At 39.8% G+C, this 20,943-nt stretch overlaps 1 protein-coding gene across 1 annotated transcript in view; it reads left to right on the top strand.

Annotated features, from left to right (window-relative positions):
* PTPDC1 (protein tyrosine phosphatase domain containing 1) overlaps positions 1–16,985 on the top strand; it is an 89,916-nt gene extending 72,931 nt beyond the window's left edge. Inside the window, exons 4-10 of the mRNA XM_060153552.1 lie at positions 1,735–1,815; positions 2,051–2,169; positions 3,106–3,243; positions 5,185–6,443; positions 9,408–9,593; positions 12,273–12,383; positions 14,953–16,985. Coding sequence (XP_060009535.1) covers positions 1,735–1,815; positions 2,051–2,169; positions 3,106–3,243; positions 5,185–6,443; positions 9,408–9,593; positions 12,273–12,383; positions 14,953–15,069 — 2,011 coding nt within the window. The 3' untranslated portion in view covers positions 15,070–16,985. The remainder of the gene's footprint in view (positions 1–1,734; positions 1,816–2,050; positions 2,170–3,105; positions 3,244–5,184; positions 6,444–9,407; positions 9,594–12,272; positions 12,384–14,952) is intronic.
* The last annotated feature ends 3,958 nt before the right edge of the window (positions 16,986–20,943 follow it).

The raw sequence follows: 20,943 nt of genomic DNA, 5'->3' as shown, positions 1-20,943 counted from the left end.
TATAAATTTGAGAAATTATGAGGTACATAGGTAGTTTTTCAGTTTCATACAGGTAAGCTTTAGCCTCGTTTTTATTTTGTTCCTGTATTCTGTATAAAAGGATACATTTTCATACAAATACATACACTTCCAGTCTGCCTCAGTAGAAGGTGGTACGAGTTGTCAGTTCAGTAGACGATATAAGATGCTTACTTTGTTTATGGTATTTAAGTGTAATTCATTCATTATTGAATCATACTGCTTTTATTATTAATAGTAAGCTGTCGAGTATACCTTTTTTGATGTAGTGATATCTCTAAAAAATTCTGATATTCAAAACCAAATCACATTTGGAATGCACTAAGAGGAATTCACTATTCAAAGAACTCTGCTTGTGAATCATTTTATAGAGCAAGAATTCATTTACAAATTAGATATTTGTCAACCAGCTTACTAACTTGCAACCCTGTACTTTGTCATATTGGATTTTCTGGATACATGTGTAGTACTATAGTCTGGGGTCCACTGTCACTGTTGTTCTCCACAGATCATGTTCTAGTTTATCACTGTCTTTCTTGAAGAATGTTGTGAAAAAGCAGACACTATTCCTGAGGTGTGGTCAGACAAGTAAATTTCTAATAATGAAGCTTAAGGTCACGTTCATATTTTTGGTTTATTGTTGACTAAACTATCTGAACTTTTTTCGCCTCTACTGCTTTCATGTTACATCTCTCTCAATCCTACACTAAGTGCTATTAAATTTGGGGGGTCCCAAACCTTTGGGGGTCCCTGTTAAACAGTTTTAGACATTGCCCCAGGCATGAGGGATAGTATCTTTCTGAATCCTGACCTGTTCATCTAATGTCTCTGTTACTCCTCTCAGGTTCTTGTGACCCACAACTTGCAATAGTCTACCTTATGTATCTTTCACTAGGCCACTGGTGAGAAATGTAATCAGAACAGAGTGAAGCCAGAGCCCTAGTGAGAGTGATAGCCATTTACTGGGTCTCTATCCATTTGTACACTCAGTAAACATCCATTTGGTTAAAAGCCAGGCACGGTGCTGAACACTCTCAAATTATTATCTTCATAAAACTCTTTAAGTAGGCATCATTAATGTCATTTTATTGGTGAAGGAATTGAAGTCCAGAGGGAATAAGTAATTTGCTACACAGCTAGAAAGTAGAAAAGCCAGCATTTGAAACCAGGTCCGACTGACTCCAAAGCCATATTTTTTGCAAAATTACAATAACTCAGCATTTATTCATAACCACATGCTAGGATTTGTGCTAAAGTCTTTACATTCACATCATATTGAATTCTCACACCAACCTTGTGAGGCAGGCATTATCCCCACTCAATACATTAGGTAACTGAGGTACAGATAGCTATGTAACTAAAAATGCCTCCCAGCTGGCCCTCCTCATTTAGTCAGTAACCTTTGGATAACTAATCCAGGATGTCCTTTGCTGCCAGCTGAGGTTTCTCCATCATTCCATCATGTCCACTATAATCTCATGAAAGTCCTTGAAAGTACTTTGCTGGAGTCCATAAATACTTAATGTCCTGGAATTTTTTCCAGGAATTTAAGAAGCTAGGGTTTCTTAGAGCCCTAATCATAATACAGAATTGAAGTCGGATTTGTATAAGGAGATTCTTACCTTATAGCATTGTTGAAATCGTAGAAAAAGTAAGGGCTTGAAATCTTGCTTTCTCAGTTTTGTGCATATCACCAGTCCCTCCTCCCATCTGTAGGGTCACTGATAATATCCTGGCCATGGCACGCCCATCCACTGAGCTCCTCGAGAAGTACTGCATCATCGAGCAGTTCCGAAGGTAAACGTTGCGTGTTTACACACTTTAAGAAGCCAGCTTGTGTTTTCTCTTCTATTGCTTTTGACTTCAAATGGAAAGGTGCTTTCATTTTACCAACAGGAGTGTGAAGAACTTATTTCAAATAAGACAATTAAGGTTTTGAAAGTAGTTAATAATGTTTATTAATGCCAAAAATGGTTAATTTTTTTAACACTACCTCCCAATATGACTGATTTTTTTTTCTTTTTCCTTTAAGCCATGGCATAAAAAGTATCATCAACCTGCAGCGTCCTGGTGAGCATGCCAGCTGTGGGAACCCTCTGGAACAAGAAAGTGGCTTCACATACCTTCCTGAAGCCTTCATGGAGGCTGGCAGTAAGTCCTTCCATCCTCTTCTCCATGAGTTACCAAGGACAGAACTCAGAGACTTTCTGTCTATTCAGCTCTTAGGTTAAAAAGGTGATGGAAATAAACAGTTACTGCATAGCAGTGTAGTAGGGCTTCTAAAAAGTGAAGATGAGCTAACTTTGACTTTAAATAATGCTATCATTCTTCTGTGGTATTGGTGTTGAAAGTATAAGATTTCTTTTTCCCTGTGAGAGGGGACTTGAGAGGAGACCTTGTAGAAATAATGCCTGTATAATTAATATAAACAGTATCCAGACCTGTCATCTCATTTAATCCTTAAAGCAGTCACATAATGTAGTTGTTCTGCTTCACACATGAGGTCACACAGGCTGAGGAAGTTCTGACTTGCCCAAGATCACACAGCTTAAACATGGCAGCAGGATTGGAACCCAGGACTCATTCATGCTTTTACCTACCGCATAGCTCTGCCCCTGGGTAGGATGCAGGGATTCTGTATGTGACAATCTACAACTTGTTTTTAAGAAGTGTATGTTAGCTTTTTTATCCCACTAGTTAGAAAATCTATATGTACTACCTTATGCCATTTATCAGTCAGTTAGACATGTTTCCATGCTAAACAAGGTTGCATGCTTTCCCTCCATGGTTGAGTAATTTTGGCATAGATCATTGACTTTAATTTGCAATCCTGCTTTTCCTTAATTCTTTCTGACTGAGTTTCAGCAGGAAATGTGTTAAGTAATATAGAATGTTCTTTTTAAGAAATGTTAACAGTAAATTTACTGGAAATGTAAAAAGCCTATTATTTTAGGTCTACTCATCCAGTGAGATCTGCATGCCTTACAGCTTTATACTTTTCATAAATTCACTCACTTTTTTCAAATGTCTTTACAAGTATTTTTCCTGTATGTTGATTTTCTTCTTGTTCTCTTTCTCATTGTCCAGTTTACTTCTACAATTTTGGATGGAAGGATTATGGTGTAGCATCCCTTACCACCATCTTAGATATGGTGAAGGTGATGACATTTGCCTTACAAGAAGGAAAAGTAGCTATCCATTGTCATGCAGGGCTTGGTCGAACAGGTAAATTCTAGGAGGTGGTTTTATTGTCCTTCTACATGTTTAAACATATTAGGAATATTTCCTAATTCTAGAGGATAGTTTTCAGATTCCTATCAAAGTTTTAAGTCAAATGGAACAAGTCAGTAAAAGATACTTGAAATATCTTAGATAGCTTCAGTGACCATATATTCATAAGAGTATTTTTGAATGATTTAGTGCTAAAACCTCATCATATTGAGTAATAAATAGGTGGATTTCCAAAGCTAGCTAAATGATCTTTCTGATTTTCTTTTTTAAAGGAAAAAAATCAACATTTTATTTTTAATATGCAGTGTCTTTTTAAAATGTAATTTTCCTTAACCAAAATAATAATGAAAATAGCAAGCATTGTTTCACCTACTATCTTTTTAAGTCTTTAGCAACAATGTAAGTTTTGAAGGAGGTTAATTTGCTACATCAAGTAAGTGGCAGGGCCATGATTTAAAACCCATGGCTGTAAGGATTTTGTTTATAAAGGAGAGTCTTACCTGTACCTAGAATTCTATATAAAAATCAAGATTTTACTTAAAAATGCTGCAGAATATCAGTGCAATACTGATATTGAGGCACAAAAAGGGTTGGAATTGGGCTTCCCTGGTGGCGCAGTGGTTGAGAGTCCGCCTGCCGACACAGGGGACACGGGTTCGTGCCCCGGTCCGGGAAGATCCCACATGCCGCGGAGCGGCTGGGCCCGTGAGCCATGGCTGCTGAGCATGCGCGTCCGGAGCCTGTGCTCCACAACGGGAGAGGCCACAGCAGTGAGAGGCCCGCGTACCACAAAAAAAAAAAAAAAAAAAAGAGTTGGAATCTTCATTGTCATGTAATCTAGCCAGACACCTGAGCTCGACTCTGTCCACAGTGTACCCATATACCTACCACTGGGTCTTCCACCTTCTGGGGAGCATCTTTAGGGTAGAGACTCAGTTCTGTCCCAGACTGTCAGCTCTCATGGTTGAGCCAAAATCTCACTGTTCTCGGGATTCCACATGATAGCTCTGCAGATATTTCATACTTACCCTAAAGAACTGCCATGTCCTAGTGAGAAAGATAGGTTGGACCTTGCCATGTACTAGGAAAACATGCATTTTTCAGAGGCTCTGATTTTCACGTGTAACGAGATTCACAAACTTGGTGATTTACACAGATGTCTTTTGAATTGCCTTTTACTTGATGTTAATTAACTTTTATATTTGAGTTAATTGATTATTGCCTTTTTATTATTCATTTTAATTTAGTATTAATTAACAAGAATACATAATGTTTATACTGTTAAGGCTATTTTCCTTAATATTAAGTGCTTATAGAAAAATAGTTATGGTCTAGAGGAAAATACATATTAGTTTAGGCATTAGTTTAGTCTTAAATAAGAATCATCAGGAGAAAAAAATAGATTGTGAATGTGAATAATTGCCAAAGATAAAAATACCCAAGTAGGAAAAATGCCAGTCTGGAATGTGCCACCAGTTGATGTCAAAGATGGCAGGGGTGGGAAGTTCCAAGCAGAGTGTACAGACTGATTGGATAGAAATTTTTAAGAGCTGTTCAGCGTGAAAAGCAGGATTGGCTTTCTTCCATGTTGGAGCTGGGCATTAATGACGGTCAATGGGCCAGGTCATCAGTTTATTCAGTCATCACCCTCTACACTCAGTCATCCCCCCTCACTCCACACCTACTCAGCTTCACTGTGACAGTTCTTGGTGCTTGCCCTGGAGTGCAGAGGTGACCAAGTGTTCTCAGTCAAGGGGAGGGTTGCCACATAGACTTAGTAAATAGATGAACACCTGTACAAAAAGTTATCGTTGTCCTTAAAATGTTTCTGTATTTATATGGTTTCCTAACAGATATTCAAATTTTAAATCACCAAAGAGTATAAATAAAAATATAAGCTTTTCTCATATCAATATTCTCTTCTTCACTGTTCAGGTGTTTTAATAGCATGTTACTTAGTTTTTGCAACAAGAATGACTGCTGACCAAGCAATTATATTTGTTCGGGCAAAGCGACCTAATTCCATACAAACCCGAGGACAGCTACTATGTGTAAGGGAATTTACTCAGTTTCTGATTCCTCTTCGCAATATATTCTCTTGCTGTGACCCCAAGGCACATGCTGTCACCTTAGCACAGTATCTCATTCGTCAGCGGCATCTGCTTCATGGCTATGAGGCACGACTTCTGAAACATGTACCCAAAATTATCCATCTCGTGTGCAAATTGTTGCTGGACTTAGCTGAGAACAGGCCAGTAGTGACGGAAGAAGTGGCAGAAGTACCTGGCCTCTCTGCTGAAATTGAAAAGACTGTTTCTGAGATGGTCACAATGCAGCTGGATAAAGAGTTACTGAGACATGACAGTGATGCATCGGACTCTTTCACCCCCAGTGCAGTGGTGGCAGATTTTGAGAATCAGGATGTGATTCTTTCCAGTGAGCAAGAGTTTGACCCTCTTTGGAAGAGGCGGAATGTTGAGTGCCTTCAGCCCCTGACTCATCTGAAAAGGCAGCTCAGCTACAGTGACTCGGACTTAAAGAGAGCCGAGTCATTTCTGGAGCAAGGGAGGACTCCGTGGACAGTGCCTGCCCAGGCCTTGCTTTGCCATAACCCCAGGGAGCAGAAGCACATAAGCCATTGTTACTCCCCACAGTCTCCACAGCTAGATTTAAATAAGGAAACGCTGGTCCGCAGTACATTTTCTTTCTGGAATCACGCTAAATTGGGAGGCCTGGAAGGACTCAAAGATGACAGGTCATCAATTTTCCATAGGACGAACATTCCAAAGGAAGTACAGCGAAGTAGAACCTTCTCTTCCGGTATTTCAGGTTCATACAACCCTGGGGAACAAGTTACACCAAATTTTGCAAATATCCCTAAGGAACTAAACTGTTCTCACCAGCAAATGTCCCACTGTGAGTGTGAAACTCGTGGTGGTTGTAGCCCAAGCTCCGTTACGGAGGACAGTGAGACTTGCCACCACCCCGTGGACTGTGCGTCCAGTCCCAAAGCACAGTTCTTGGTTGGACCTGAAACCCAGGATAGCAAATACCTGTCTGAAGTTGCTCCATACACGGCTTTACATTCTGACTTGAGTGTTGAAGCGAGGAGAATACTGGCAGCCAAAGCCCTGGCAAATTTAAATGAGATTGCAGAAAAGGAGGAAGTGAAAAAGAAGGTAGAAATGTGGCAGGTACTTGTATTTCATTTAATTATATATGAGTGGGAAATATTTGTGTAAGAGCAAAAACAGTACATTTTCCCAAATTCATTTGTTACAGGAATTTGAAGACATGTTTGTATAATACGTAACTTTTGAACTTCAAGTTACTCAGCTATAATACCAGCTGGCTGTCATAGAAACAGCAGACACAGGGCTGTTTTGTAGGTTCATTTCAGTCTCTGTGAAGGAAAGCCCTTAGTGCTTAGCACTCAGCAGGGTGCTTGACTGAGCAAGGCAATGATATTGATTGATGTCGATAGTTTCCTTCTTTCTCACTGGGCTTGCAGGACTGATGGACAGATGAACAGACCACAGCAGACAGCTGTAGGAACTGACCCGAAGTATCTCTAACCTGAGACCTAGCAAGGAACCACTCTCTGAGAACCAGTGACAGAGATATAAATGAAATAGAGACAATTCTTTTCCAAAGCTCATTAACCCAACTATCAAGTAAAGCCAGAAGGACGAGTGATGGATGCTGTCTGCTCAGCATTCCCTCCTGCAGACTTCCCAGTCCACCCCAATAAGTCAGGTGTTGGATTCCGGAAGGCAAATGGGAGTGGCCACAGCGTACCTTTGTGCCACTGGTTTTATCTGAGATTGGGTTCTTGGGGTCTATTTCTTAGCCTTTACTTAAATTAGAATGTGAAATTTTAAATTTTAATGCCTTCTTGTGTTGTACTTTCACTAGGAAGACAGTCTTAAATTAGCCTTGCTCTCTGCCCAAAATAAGCAGCTGGTCTAGAGAAAAGGCAGGCCTTATAAACCTAGTTATCAGAAATAAGTAAACTGCCCAAATGTGGGGCTGACCTGGGGAGGCCTGGCTCAGTGAAATTTTGGCTTGTTAGCCCATAACCTACCATGAATTATTTGTGTAGCTACTTTTCCATATCCTACCATTAATCAAACAAGGTGTGTACACTTTTCAGGAGGCCAGACCTTCCAGATGCAGAGGCGGGAAGGGTAGGCGTGGAGCCTCGCCCTCGCTTGCAACTGTGTGACAGGAGAGCACTTCCACACACGATTTCTCCATCAGAATTGTAGCGTTTTGTTTAATGAACAGTTAAATGTATTGCTTTCTTCCAACATGAAGTATTTTCTTTATTTCCTACTCCAAACTGAACAAGCCTTCCACTCAGTGGGCAGGTCTCCTCTGTGTCGCTGTGAGCCACAGTAGCTAGTGGCAGGACCTCTGGGTTCAGGCTTGAGAGCTCACCACCCCCTCGTCGGTCAGCCCCACATGGGCCAGACTGTTTGAACACATAATATAAACGAAAGCATTTCCTAGAGGTAGATACTACCCTATCATTTGGATAGGTTTGCCTTTTTTTTCCTTTCTAGATTTTATTGTGGGTCTTTCAGTAATAAAACAAATCAGTTGAATTCTAGAAAAAGTAAAATGAACATGATTTGAATAGCATAATGCTGCCTGTGCCCTTATTAGGCCCTTTCACATCTATTATTTCATGTGATTTTCACAGAAATCCTGTGAGACAGATGATGTTTTTTACAGATTCTTTGTTAATCTTTCAGTCCTTATGAATTAAGTATCACAGGTCGGGAAACTAAGGGTCACAGAGGTCAAGTGATGTGCTTGAGGCGATGTGGTCCAAAGGCAGCAGGGCCAGGATACAGTTCATGTGTTTAATACTTTCCATCATCCCTGATGTTTTTCCTAACCCAGCGGGAAGATTTCAGAAAACAACAATGATGTAATGGTTGTTCTACTAAGAGGGTCTTTGAATCATGTTGTTTCTGCCCAACATAAAAATTGAGTAAAAGCTACTCTGCTATGTACATGATCTATGGGATATGAAGGACTATCCACAACTAAAAGTTTTGGCTTATTTATGACATAATAAAGAGAAACCCAGTTGCTGGAGGACCCTGGTAGCATGAGAAAAACATCACAGACTGGGATAGAGCAGATCTGGGTTGGGAATGCGCTCTCACACTTTGGACTCCTGGGCAAGTTACTTCATCTTTCCTGAGCCCCCCAGTACATTTATCTGTAAAGGAGACCTCCTTGCTGGGTTGCTGTAAGAATCAGAGATAAGTCTTGTATCATCGTTCTTGTCATACTATAAGTATTCTATGAATATTGGATGGGTGAATGAATGGATGGCAGCAGTTATTCTGCTTATTACTATTGCAAACACATATTTTATTTATTAAAAATCAAATCTGAACCCTGTCAGAAATTAAAATTCTTATCTCACTTTTCCCCTGATCTCTGTGAGGTAAAGTTTTAAAATCTTAAATTATCTCCAGACATTTGGAGTATTGGCAAGACTTCCTAGTTATTTTACCCTATCAAATTTCAGAATACAGGGCTTGTTTGTTAAATTCTACATAGGATTCTAAAAAGGAATTTGAAAGAAATACATATACCACATTTACTGACTTTTTGGCACTTTTACACTTTTTCATTTACACATTTGGCACTTTTACACTTTTTCATCTACCATTCTACTTCCTTGCAGTAAATATTTGTTTTGTTCCAAGGAGCCTGAAAAGGAAGGTTCCCTCTTCTTGAACTGTTTCTGTGGTCTCTAAACAAAGTGGAGAACTCAGGTTAGCTAAGGCTTTCTTTGTACCAAGAGCTTTAACAGCCCTCTCAGTTAGTCAGTCTACCTGTGGGGTGGAGATGAACTTTACAAAGGGAAACTGAGGCTTAGAGAAATTGCATGTCTTAGCCCAAGGTACTGGCTGGAAGTGGGGTCACTGGGAGGGGTCCCATTCCACACCCCAGAGCCTAAGAGTTTACTCTCCTGGACAGCCTAAGGATCATCAGATGTCAAACCGTGCCTGCCTCCCTCTCCTCTTCTCTCCCTCACTTTGTCTCTCTCTTTCTCTTCCTCTCCCTCCTTTCCTGTCTGTCCTCTCCTCTCCTCTCTCCTTTCTTTTTCTCTTTCTTTCTTCCTTCCTTTTTAGAAAGAACTAAATTCCCGAGATGGAGCTTGGGAAAGAATATGTGGCGAAAGGGATCCTTTCATCCTGTGCAGTTTGATGTGGTCTTGGGTGGAGCAGCTGAAGGAGCCTGTGATAACCAAAGAGGACGTGGACATGTTGGTTGACAGATCTGCGGATGCCGCAGAAGCACTGTTTTTATTAGAGAAGGTAAAGTAGCTGTTGAACAGTTGATGAAGTTAACTAAGGCCCTCAATACAAGTTTTACAGACTGAAAAAAAACGTTATAAAAAAGAGAAGGGCTTCCCTGGTGGCGCAGTGGTTGAGAGGCCGCCTGCCGATGCAGGGGACACGGGTTCGTGCCCCGGTCCGGGAAGATCCCACATGCCGCGGAGCGGCTGGGCCCGTGAGCCATGGCCGCTGAGCCTGCGCGTCCGGAGCCTGTGCTCCGCAATGGGAGAGGCCACAGCAGTGAGGGGCCCGCGTACCACAAAAAAAAAAAAAGAGAGAATTCACACAGAATCCCTTATCGGGGTCTAATTTAAATTTTTCTAAGGTAAGAGAAGAAATGCATTCCCAGTATAAACATTTAGAAGATACAAAAAATAAAAAGGGAAAATACCCATAACCTCAGGAGAACTACTTTAAACATTTTCAAGTCTTTTCTTTCAATCTTACTGATGCATATGTTAACTTGGTAAAAATTATTTCACATACAACTTTATACTTCATTTTTGCTCAAAATTGTAACATAGGTATTTTTCCATGTTTAAGTTTTTCATTAATGTTAACTTTAATGGGTAGGTAATGCTCTAACATGGGGGTATGTTATAACTAACCACTTTTTCATTTTCAAGTATTTGTTTCTACTTATTTACTGTGAACATATAATGTGAATAACTGAGGTAGGTTGGAATATGCATTCATTTGTATTTCTTTAAAAAGGGTGTGTGTCACATATATACATTTATGTATATAATTTGTGTATGTATAAAATATAGAGGGAAAAATAAGAAACTGATAATGGTGGTTGCCTTTAAAACAGCAGTCCCCAACCTTATTGGCACTAGGGAGAGGTTTCATGGAAGACAGTTTTTCCATGGAGTGGGTTGGGGGGAGGATGGTTTCAGGATAATTCAAGCACGTTACATTTATTGTGCACTTTATTTCTGTTATTTTTATATTGTAATATATAATGAAATAATTATATAACTCACCATAATGCTGACAGGGGGCAGAGCTCAGGCAGTAATGCGAGTGATGGTGAGCAGCTGTAAATACAGATGAAGCTTTGCTCACGCGTCCGCTGCTCACCTCCTGCCGTACGGCCTGGTTCCTAACAGGCCATGGACTGTTACCAGTCCGTGGCCCGGGGGTTGGGGACCCCTGCTTTAGAGAATAGTAGTAGGAGACAGTGGATCTAGGAAGCAAGAGAGACTTTTCATTATAGATTCTTTTATACAATTTAATATTTTTAACCCTGAAGAGATATTAAATTTTCATTTATAAATAGGATTTGTTTTGTTTTAGGAAACAATGTTATAATCAACCTTGAGTAACCTACTACGCTGTGGTGTAAACACCTCATTGCTTCCAAATCTTCTACTACTACTATTACTACTTCATATAGACACACAGAGATACAGACAGGCACTTGCTCACAGTTGTGTGATGCATGTCTTTAAAGATAAGGTTTTTCCTGTATCTGCAGTCCCTTTCTTAGGCTATTTTCTGAGCATTTAAATTTTAGAGATGAAACAGGAGGATGGATAAGGAAGGCAGTTAACTTTCATTGGGTGGCAATGGGCCAGGCCCTTGCTAGGTCATAATTTATATTTTCACCTTTGTTCATCTCCATAACTCAGAGAGGTAGAGGCCCCACTTTTCATAAAAGGGAATGTGAAGCAGTCTGCCCACAGTGTGCAGCATGTGTCAGAGCAGGATACAAACTCCGGCACAAAGGTCATGTACTTTCTGTCACATTGTGCTGTTTCCTCATCATTCACTCCAACCCTCACATGCAGGGCATTTACCTTATTTAGAGTTTTTTACTTTTATAGGCATCACTGTAATGATAATTTGTGCTTGCAGGTTTTTCTGCATTTCAGATCATGTCCTTAGAGTAGATTTCCAGAAGTGAAATTAGTGGCTCTCAGGGGGCAACGTGTATTGAATGCGAATTGCTCCAGTGATGGAGTTTCTCCTTTGTTTCTCCAAAGTAAGCAACCCGCAGGAGTCAAGTTGGGGACACATTCTTCAGGGACCTTCCCCCTTATGTTATGGCATGCTCCTGGAGGGCTGTGGCTGTCTTTCTTCTTCTGCCCCTCCCCACTCAGTATTGTCTGCCACTGGCAAGACATGATGAAGGTACTGAGCACTGAGTACCCAGCCATCTAGTCCACGTATTGCTGTGACGTGTCAGCATCTACTAGCCATACTGAAACAATTATGTCTAGAAACAACAAGAATGGATCGTCCTCAGTTCACTGCATGGAAGGCATTTGATTTTAAATTGCACTTATCTTCAGATTCAATTCTACTTTGTGTAATAACTAACTAGCTTTGATATTATCTACTGAAAGCTTTTCAAGTTAACACATAACCCTAAACACTGGTAGAGCCCTTGGTAGATAGTTTAGTATTTGAGGTAATGATTACTTGGTCACAAACCAGTTCTTGGCTTAGCAGTTGTTTTAAGTTTATTTCTTGAGGCATTTTTTTTCTAACATCTTTATTGGAGTATAATTGCTTTACAATGTTGTGTTAGTTTCTGCTATATAACAAAGTGAATCAGCTATATGTATACATATATCCCCTCCCTCTTGCGTCTCCCTCCCACCCTCCCCATCCCACCCCTAACTTGTTTGATTTTGATTTCTGCAAAAACAGGGGCAGCAACAGACTATTCTTTGCGTGTTGCATTGCATAGTGAGCCTGCAGATGATTCCTGCCCACGTGGAGGAAGCCGTTCTTGCACGTGCCATTAAAGCCTTCACTAAGGTGGGTGGCACTTCTCTTTCCCCCTACAGACCACACTCAGTATCATCTTTGTAAATCAGAATCTGAGGGTCACCAGCCTTCTCTAAAATAAACCTTTTGGCCATGTTTCCCTTTAATGGAAATGTGTTTGACATTTCTCGAAAATAGTTGCAAACTTTTGGCTAAAAAATATCAGTTTCCTAACAACGATATAAAAGGCTGAACTGTGGGTTTTTTGAAGGAAAACTTTGGAACAAAGAAGTTTTGTGTAGAGAGAAACAATTGAGTGTTGAGAAAATATTTTTAAATCATGTTCCTAGTAGAACTTAGAGAATCTTTTCTTGTTGAGCCAGTTCTACCTTGGGTCTGAACAAGAAACTGTCTGCTGAGAATTTAACATCCAACGTTAGCAGTTCGGTACCGTGTCTGGTTGGCAAATCCTAAGCAAAAAGTAAAATAATGTTTCCTTTCCATGCACATCCTTTTGGCCTGCAGCAGTCTTTCCTGGCTGAAAAAACACGCCAGATTTCATACCAAGAGAAAAGGTTCCCTTGGGACTTCCCTGGTGGTCCAGTGGTTAAGAATCTACCTTCCAATGCAGGGGACGCAGGTTCGATCCCTGGTCAGGGAACTAAGATCCCACATGCCACGGGGCAACTAAGCCCACGCGCCACAACTACTGACCCCTCACACTCTGGGGCCCGTGCACCACAACTAGAGAGAAGCCCGCTTGCCACAACAAAAGACCCCGCATGCCACAACTAAGACCTGGTGCAGCCAAATGAATATTGAAAGAAAGAAAATGTTCCCCATACCTCTTAAACCAATTTGTTTGGTATCTCTCGTATGTGATACAAAAATGTCATTAAACAAAGAACCCAGTTTTTCGATGACAGCATCTGTGGCAAACATTAATGATAATAGCACTTATTATTTGTACTCATTCACCAATCTCTTTCCCCATCCACTCTTTCCAAAGTGATGTCCTTCTGGCAGGTTTCTTTGTTCCTCATCTGATGCTTTACAGCAGTAACCACTTTGCATCCTCTCAGTCTCTTCATGACTGTTTCCAGAGTCAGCGCCTCAAAACCAAAGTCATGTGATCCTTTACGTCTCTGTTTATGTTTTCATAGACCCAGAGGCCACTGCTGTGTGGGGATGGTTGTGATTTGGTGTTTAACAAAGTATACAGTTCAAACTGTTGTTAATAAGTTTTTGCAGATAGGACAGACAAAATAATGATTAAGATAAAGTTAAATTTCTGAATTTAACTGGAAAAAAATCCTGAATACTGGTCTCTCTGAAAGTGGTAGGAATTCTTTACAACTTCTGTTGACCTTTTAGGGGGATACTAATGAAAAGTTAAATATACCAGTTGTTCCAAATCTGTCTGTAAAAATATTAGAATACCGTTCTTGGGTCTCTCCCCTTGTGCACAATCTTAGGAGCAAAGGCCCTGATAGCTTCTATTCCAGGCTAGCTCTTCAAGGAAATCTGTGTAGCATCTGCTTCCTATGTAACAAAGATCATGTTTCCTTCAGGCCAAAGCTTAGTAGTCTTGCCACAGCTCCCTCATCAAACATGGGGGATTGCCTAAGCATGGAGTTCCTCAGCTGTGATGCAGACTCCACCTGTGCCCCTCTGCATCATCTCCAGGGGGGTTGGAGGGCAAGGGAACCCATGTGATTATGGAGCGTGTGCTGCCTTCAGTCATAAAGTTGTTTGTCTCCGACCCAGCAATCTCCTGTCTTCTGCTAGCATCTATAAGGTGTGTTATCAGGGTGAAATCTCAGACTCTTCCCAGCCCTTCATAAGGGAACAGCCTTCGCTCTCTCTCTCCAGGAGGGAAGGGATCACTGGCCAAGTGATCCTGATCCTTTCCTAAGGAGTCACACATTGCTTTGGCGATGGGAGTGGGGTGGAGGTGTGGTGATTGCTCTGGTTCTCTGTCCTAACATCACTCCTAACCCTGCAATACGGTGAACTTGGGTAAACAATCCAAATATGTATATGTGGTGCCTTCCCACCAATGGGAAAGGAAATTAACTTTATGGAGGTATTTACATGTGCCAAGCTTGTGTTAGAGCCTCATATTTAGTACTCAGAGAAATCCTAAGGAGATGGATCTTGTGGTCTTCATTTTACAGAAAGATTAGGTATGACCTGAGGCTATAATTGCTGACAGGTGGAAAGCTAGGCTTCCCACTCAGGTCACCTCAGTCCAACAGTTAAGCTGGTGTGCATTGTTTTAATAAGGAGACCTTTCCCTTATACCATCCATGATTAGTCTCTGCATTCAAAACCCCCATCACACTCACTGTTGACTTGCTTCATGAGTACTGTACATATCCAGGCACTAGATTTAATTTTTTTAGTTTTCATTCATAAATTTGGTATTGACATGATTGGCAGTTCTAATATAGTATTTTAATTAAAACTAGTGTGTGAAATGCATTGTGTATGCATTTTAATTGTATATAATTTGGTTTATAAGTCTTTGTTTTTTTTCTCCACCCCCTTTTCTCCCAAAATAAAGACTGGTTAAAATCCTTGTTATAGTATCCTGAATATAAATTTTCTTTGTTACCAGGTTAATTTTGATTCTGAAAATGGACCAATAGTTTACAACACCCTGAAGAAAATATTTAAGCACACACTGGAAGAAAAAAGAAAAATGGCAAAAGACGGCCCTAAGCCTGCTATTTAGTGAAGCTGACTTTCCCCTCGTGAATATTTCAGACCTGAAGATCTAGATGGCATTTCTGCTCATAGCTGAACAAGCTGAAATGTGGAACTGCTTCGTCTCATAGCACTTTATTTCACATGCTCTTGGTTTGTGCTAAGAATGCTTCTTCCTGTTTGGAGCAATTATTTATTTTAAAATATCCTTGAGTTACATTTTTGTGTTGAAAAATTGCCATGAAGTTGGTGCCACTTCTTTTATTTATTTAACTGGATTAATATTGTTGTATTAATATTTTAAGAATGTGGTGTTTACATCCTTATTCTTTTTGACATTTTGGAAAAAGTTTTAACTCTTCTTTCCAAAACAATTATCTTATTGATGGAACTCTTCCTAGAGTTTTTACCAAATAGATAATTTTAGTAGTAAAACTTCACTGTGTGTCTATTCCCCAATACACGACCTAAGGAAGTCACCAAGTGTCTTAAACGGTTTTATATTTGTTAATAAGAAGGCAATTGACTCAACATTTTTAAAGGATTTTTTAATATTTGTTTGAATCTGTTTTTTCTTTTTATAAGTGTGGCAGAGGATCGCAAATGTATTATTTTTCAGAGTGATTTAGTTTTACGTTAAAGGATTGACAGTGCAGTGTTTGGGACTTATTACTGTAGGAAATAGACTTGCTCTTTGTCAGGCTTCCAGACAACCTCACTGACCTCTGCTGTCACAGGCGGAAGGAGCAGTTCTCAACACATCAAACCTTATTCCCACTCCCCTGGGCTGTTGCTAAGCTGAGCAGCATCTTTACAGAGAAAGTGAGATCAGTGACAGGCAGTATGGGAAGCTGCAGGACTCCAGCAGAAAGAACTGTCTTACAGGGGCGGGCACCCTAGCCATAGCCTCTCCCCAGAGGCAGTTCTGTTCATGCCGATGTTGTGATAGCTCGAGCACCAGCCCACACCTCCTGAGTCTATCGTTCCATAAACCCAGATGCCTCAGGGCCCTATCTTTGGCTGCTTTACTTCTATGAGAATTAAGACTTTTAAACTGAATTTGACTCAACGTAGGTTGCATTCATTTGGATAAGAGGAAGTAATTGCTCAAAATATTTTAGTTCCTTGTAAACAAAACTATCAGCAATTGAAGCCATTAAATATTATTTAAATGAATATGTGGGGCACAAGAGGCCAAGCCACAAAACAGATAGTAGTTCTTCCCAATAAAAGTGATATTAAACCAGTTTCTAACTAAAGCTACTACTTAATCTTGAAGACAGAATTTCAGGGGAAATAAGGCTAATTTACAACAAATGAAATTTCTCCAACTTGTGCATTTCTGAATCAAGCTCTAGCACATCAAAACATTTTAGTCATTATCGGTCTTACTAACTCTAGTGGCAAATGCCAAATGCCACGCTGTTTGAACTTTTTAGGAAATCAAATCCAGTGAATTTTAATGAACTGGATTGCCCATTCCTGAAATTTCTTATTTTCAAGTGCCTGATCTGGGAAAGAAGGGGAGAAAACAGTTACGTTTATCCAAAGGTACATTATAAAAATATGTTTTTTACCTAAAAAGGTGTTTATCCTCATCTCAGTCAGTCTCTCGTGGGCAGGCACCACCCATGGCTTATTTGACAAGTGGCTTTTGGCTTGTGTGTCTGAAATGGTCGTTTCAAATTAGAGGATAGATCCTGCACAGCCATGATGTGACCGCAGCAGTGCATGTCTAAAATCTAAGTGCACCAGCCTGAAAAAGAGAGATGGTGGGAGAAATTAATTAGACTGTATACAGATTTTGTATTAATTTGAATAAAAGTGGGGGAAAAAAAAACCCATAACCTTCGTCTTGTAGTTCTTTAGCTTGGTGCTTCTGAGGTCCCGATGATAAAGATGTGGCTTTGTGATTAGAGTATCCTGATGGGCAGCCTGAGTTGCAGGCTGAATAGTCAGCTAGCCAGGCTCTAGTCAGTCCCCACCCTGTCGGTTCAGAATGACAAAGGGATGGAGGGTTCTAAGAGGAATGTGTGAGGAAAATCTCAAGGTCAGCAAGATTCCTGCCTTCCTGTCTTTGAAATGGTGGGGAGTTCTTTGTAGCCCGGAGGATAGAAATCTACCTACTGGAAGAAGTTACAGGGCTGCAAAATTTAGGTCAGCAGAGTGGAAAGGGCCAAAAGCGCACACATTCAGAACTTAACTGCTATGGCTGAGCACATGCTTGTCTTGCTTACTTCTCTTACAAGACCAAGAGAGAAGTATTTTTCACACTTGGCTGATGAAAGAATTCCCCTCTGACTGACTTTGAACCATGCTCACCTCCCTCTTGAGGCCCTTTCACCACTTGACTCCACGATGGCATTATAAAACATCACATTATCCATAACTGCAGCAAAAATATCCCACATTTTTTGTCCTCTGAAAAAGAGTGAGCTCACTCTGTTACTGTTCTATATATATATGCACACACACACGTGTGTGTGTGTATATATATATATATATAAAAAAAATCTCTAGCATATCACACTTTTTAGTTTTTTCCTATTTCAGAGAATTTGCTGATGCTCTTTGAGATGAAGTGCTGCTGTTTTAGAGATTGCTTCATCTATTTGCATAACTCAGAAATGCTATGCTGATCTACTTTCTCATAGCTTCAGCCAGCTTCCCATTTCCATCTGAGAAAGAGTATGTGCTTTCATCACTCTGGATTCCATGAAAATAGCCATATATCATACTTCAATAGAGAGAAAGTATCTCTATTTTCTCTAAAGTGGAGGACACTTATTCATATGCTTGAGTGCTATTTCTGGCTGTTCTCTAGAAGTCTAAAAAAATTTCCAGAGATGCTATGTTGTAAACAGTGCATGCCCCAAGTTCTTGATATCTGAAGGCCCCCAAATAATTTGGGTGATTGTTTAAAAGTGATAGCTTACTCATAGGATCTTTGTTGTTCAAAATTAATAAGCATTGATATATTTTCAGTGCAAGTGAACCAAGAACCACATTCCCTTTGGTGCTTTTTATTTTTATGAATGTGGCCCAAGATTAGCACCTTACCAAAGGAGCCCTTTTCATTGTTAGGTGTTGAAAATTATTTACAGATAAAATGGCAGGAGAAAAATTCAACAAATCCTGTTACACAGTGGTGCATTATTTTTTAGTTATGCTTTTAAGCATGAGCTGATCTCTGATTAGCCCAACGCTGACAATAAAACTGATTTATAAGTAATCACAGTGGAGCCATTCAATAGTGGAGCTGTGGCAAACCTTCGTTCTAAGCCATCAATTAAAATATCCAGTCACTAAAAATAATGTCCCAATAAGACTTTAATATCATAAAACCTTTTGCACTCAAAATAAGTTTCATACATCCACTGCAATTTATATCACAATAGAAGGCTGTTACGCTCTTGCCTCCTGGCTTTTTTGATGAAAAGATGTTTTAAGAATGAAAAGTTTTAAGATTGCCTCTGGGAAGCAAATGAAAACATGTTTTAAAATTGCCTCTTTGGGAGAGAAGTTATGTTTTTAGAATACTTTCCTACTTACATGACCATTTGATTACAGTCTTCAAATATTCCTTGGTTTTGATTTAGTGAATTGCTTTATCATTTTCTTTCTCCTCTTAAAAATAAAACAAGACTACTCAGACGTTGAATCAGGTTGAACCATATTGAATGGCCATTTCTGCAAGTCAAGAATTATCAAATATGGGCCATTTCATATGGTTCAACCAAATACTAAATTTAATGTACCTGGGACTGGTAGGTGACATTTTCTGAATTATTTTAGCAAAGTTTAGATGATCAATTATTTTCGAAGAATATCTTGTATGCTCACATTAGAGTTCCAATACAATTGGAAGAGACTAATATGAAACTCCTATTCTTTCAGCAGTTGATTTGTGCTACTCTGTGCTTGCACTCTGCTGATTCTGGGGACACCCAGGAATCATTCCATCATTCATCCCGCCATCAGGAGCCAAGTCTATATCTGCCACGTCACTTGTCCATGCTATCTTCTCCTTCCATCAGCACCCTGAGTTCTGCATTGTATGCCACCTTGCTACCCCCTTCAGTCCACACTTGCACTCTTTCTATACAATGCTGGAAGACTAATTCTCAACACTTGTTATTCAGTTAATTCTGGATGTCCTTCAAAACTCAGCTCTGATCCCTTCAAACAGAATATGTTCTAATTAACTCTTTGTTAAGTGTAAAATTCAACTACCTGACGACCAAGGAGGTGGGGAGGTGTTATAGGCTGAATTATGTCCTAAAATTCATATGTTGAAGTCCTAATCCCCAGTACCTCAGAATGTGACTGTGTTTGGAGATAGGGCCTTTTAAGGGGTGATTAAGTTAAAAGGACTCCCATATGTGTGGGCCCTAATCCAATCTGCTGTCCTTAGAAGAAAAGATCAGGACACAGACATGCACAGAGGGAAGATATGAGGACACAGAGTATATGGCCATCTTCAAGCCAAGGAGAGGTCACTGGGGAACCCACGCTGCTGATACTTTCATCTTGGACTCCCAGCCTCCAGAATTGTGGGAAAATAAATGTCTGTTGTTTAATCCACCCATCTGTAGTATTTTGTTACAGCAGCCTGAGCTGACTGACACAGGAGAAAGCAAAATCTCTGCTCCTCCTCAGTGCTTACAGTGTACCTTGTGTGTGTTTATAGTTTTACTTCAAATAACACATTGCTTGGTTAAAAACCTCATGTAAACTGAAGAATGCAGTATGCATTTTCCTGTGACTTGCTTATTTTTGCTCAACATGCTCATATTTCTGCGTTTTGATGTGTGATCTGTGTGTTATCTGCTGAGTGGTATTTCATTGTGTGGATATATCACCATTTATCCCTTTGACTTGTGATAGACACTTGGTGGTTTATATTTGTACGTTAATATAAACACATGAGTGCACACACGCAAGTTTCTCTAGCCTGTGTAGCTCAGAGTGGAATTTATGGGCTTTAAGGTATGCACACGTCCAGTTTCCTATGCAATAACAAGCATTTCTAAAAATGTTTGTACCTGTTTACACTCCCAGCGGCCATGAATGAGAGCTCCCATTGCTCTGCATCCTTGTCAACACTTAGTACTGTCTGATGAATGCTTGATTTTTGCCAGATCTAGTTGATGGAGATAGTGTTCCAATGTGTTATTACATGTTTGGGGACATTTGTGTTTCCTCTTCTCTCATGTGTGTGTTCACATGCATCTCTGTCTCTCACAGGACTTAAACATAGGATGCTGGATTTGTTGATATTCTTTTCATCCATAGAACTACTCCTAATCTAACACTGGGCACATAAAAGGGATTCAATAAATGAGGGTAAAAGAAAGGGAAGGGGGTAGAGGAAAGGAGGGGAGAGCCCTGATGTCTGTGTATATAGAAAAAATAGCTAGGGCAATTATATTTAAAAACAAGAGAGTGGAGTGTATAGGGGCATAATGGAAGTAATATTTCTCCACTTCATTCAAAGTAGTAAAATATCCGTGCCAGTAGACTGTGCCAAGTTACATATGTCATACCTACAGTAAGCACTAGGAAAACTATGCAAAGTGATACTCTCACAAACTATAATCAAGATGGACTTTTTTTTAATGTTCAAATAACTACAACAGGAAAGAAAAGAAACAAGAGTGAGGAACACAAAGCAAGCAAACAAATAATAAAATGACTGACTTAAGTTCTAACAATTACCTAAATTCAGATAGTCTAAATGCACCAATTAAAAGACAGGTTGGCCAAGTGGATAAAAAATGATTAATAAATCCTGTCTGCCAGAAACATTAAAATACAATGTTATAGATAGGTTATAGCATACACTATTTTTTAAAAAACAGAATGGTTATATTAGTATCTGATAAAGTAGACTTTGGAGCAA

This window comes from Lagenorhynchus albirostris, chromosome 7, assembly GCF_949774975.1.
Source record: "Lagenorhynchus albirostris chromosome 7, mLagAlb1.1, whole genome shotgun sequence".
NCBI lineage: Eukaryota > Metazoa > Chordata > Mammalia > Artiodactyla > Delphinidae > Lagenorhynchus > Lagenorhynchus albirostris.
This window is presented reverse-complemented; position numbering and strand designations above follow the sequence as displayed.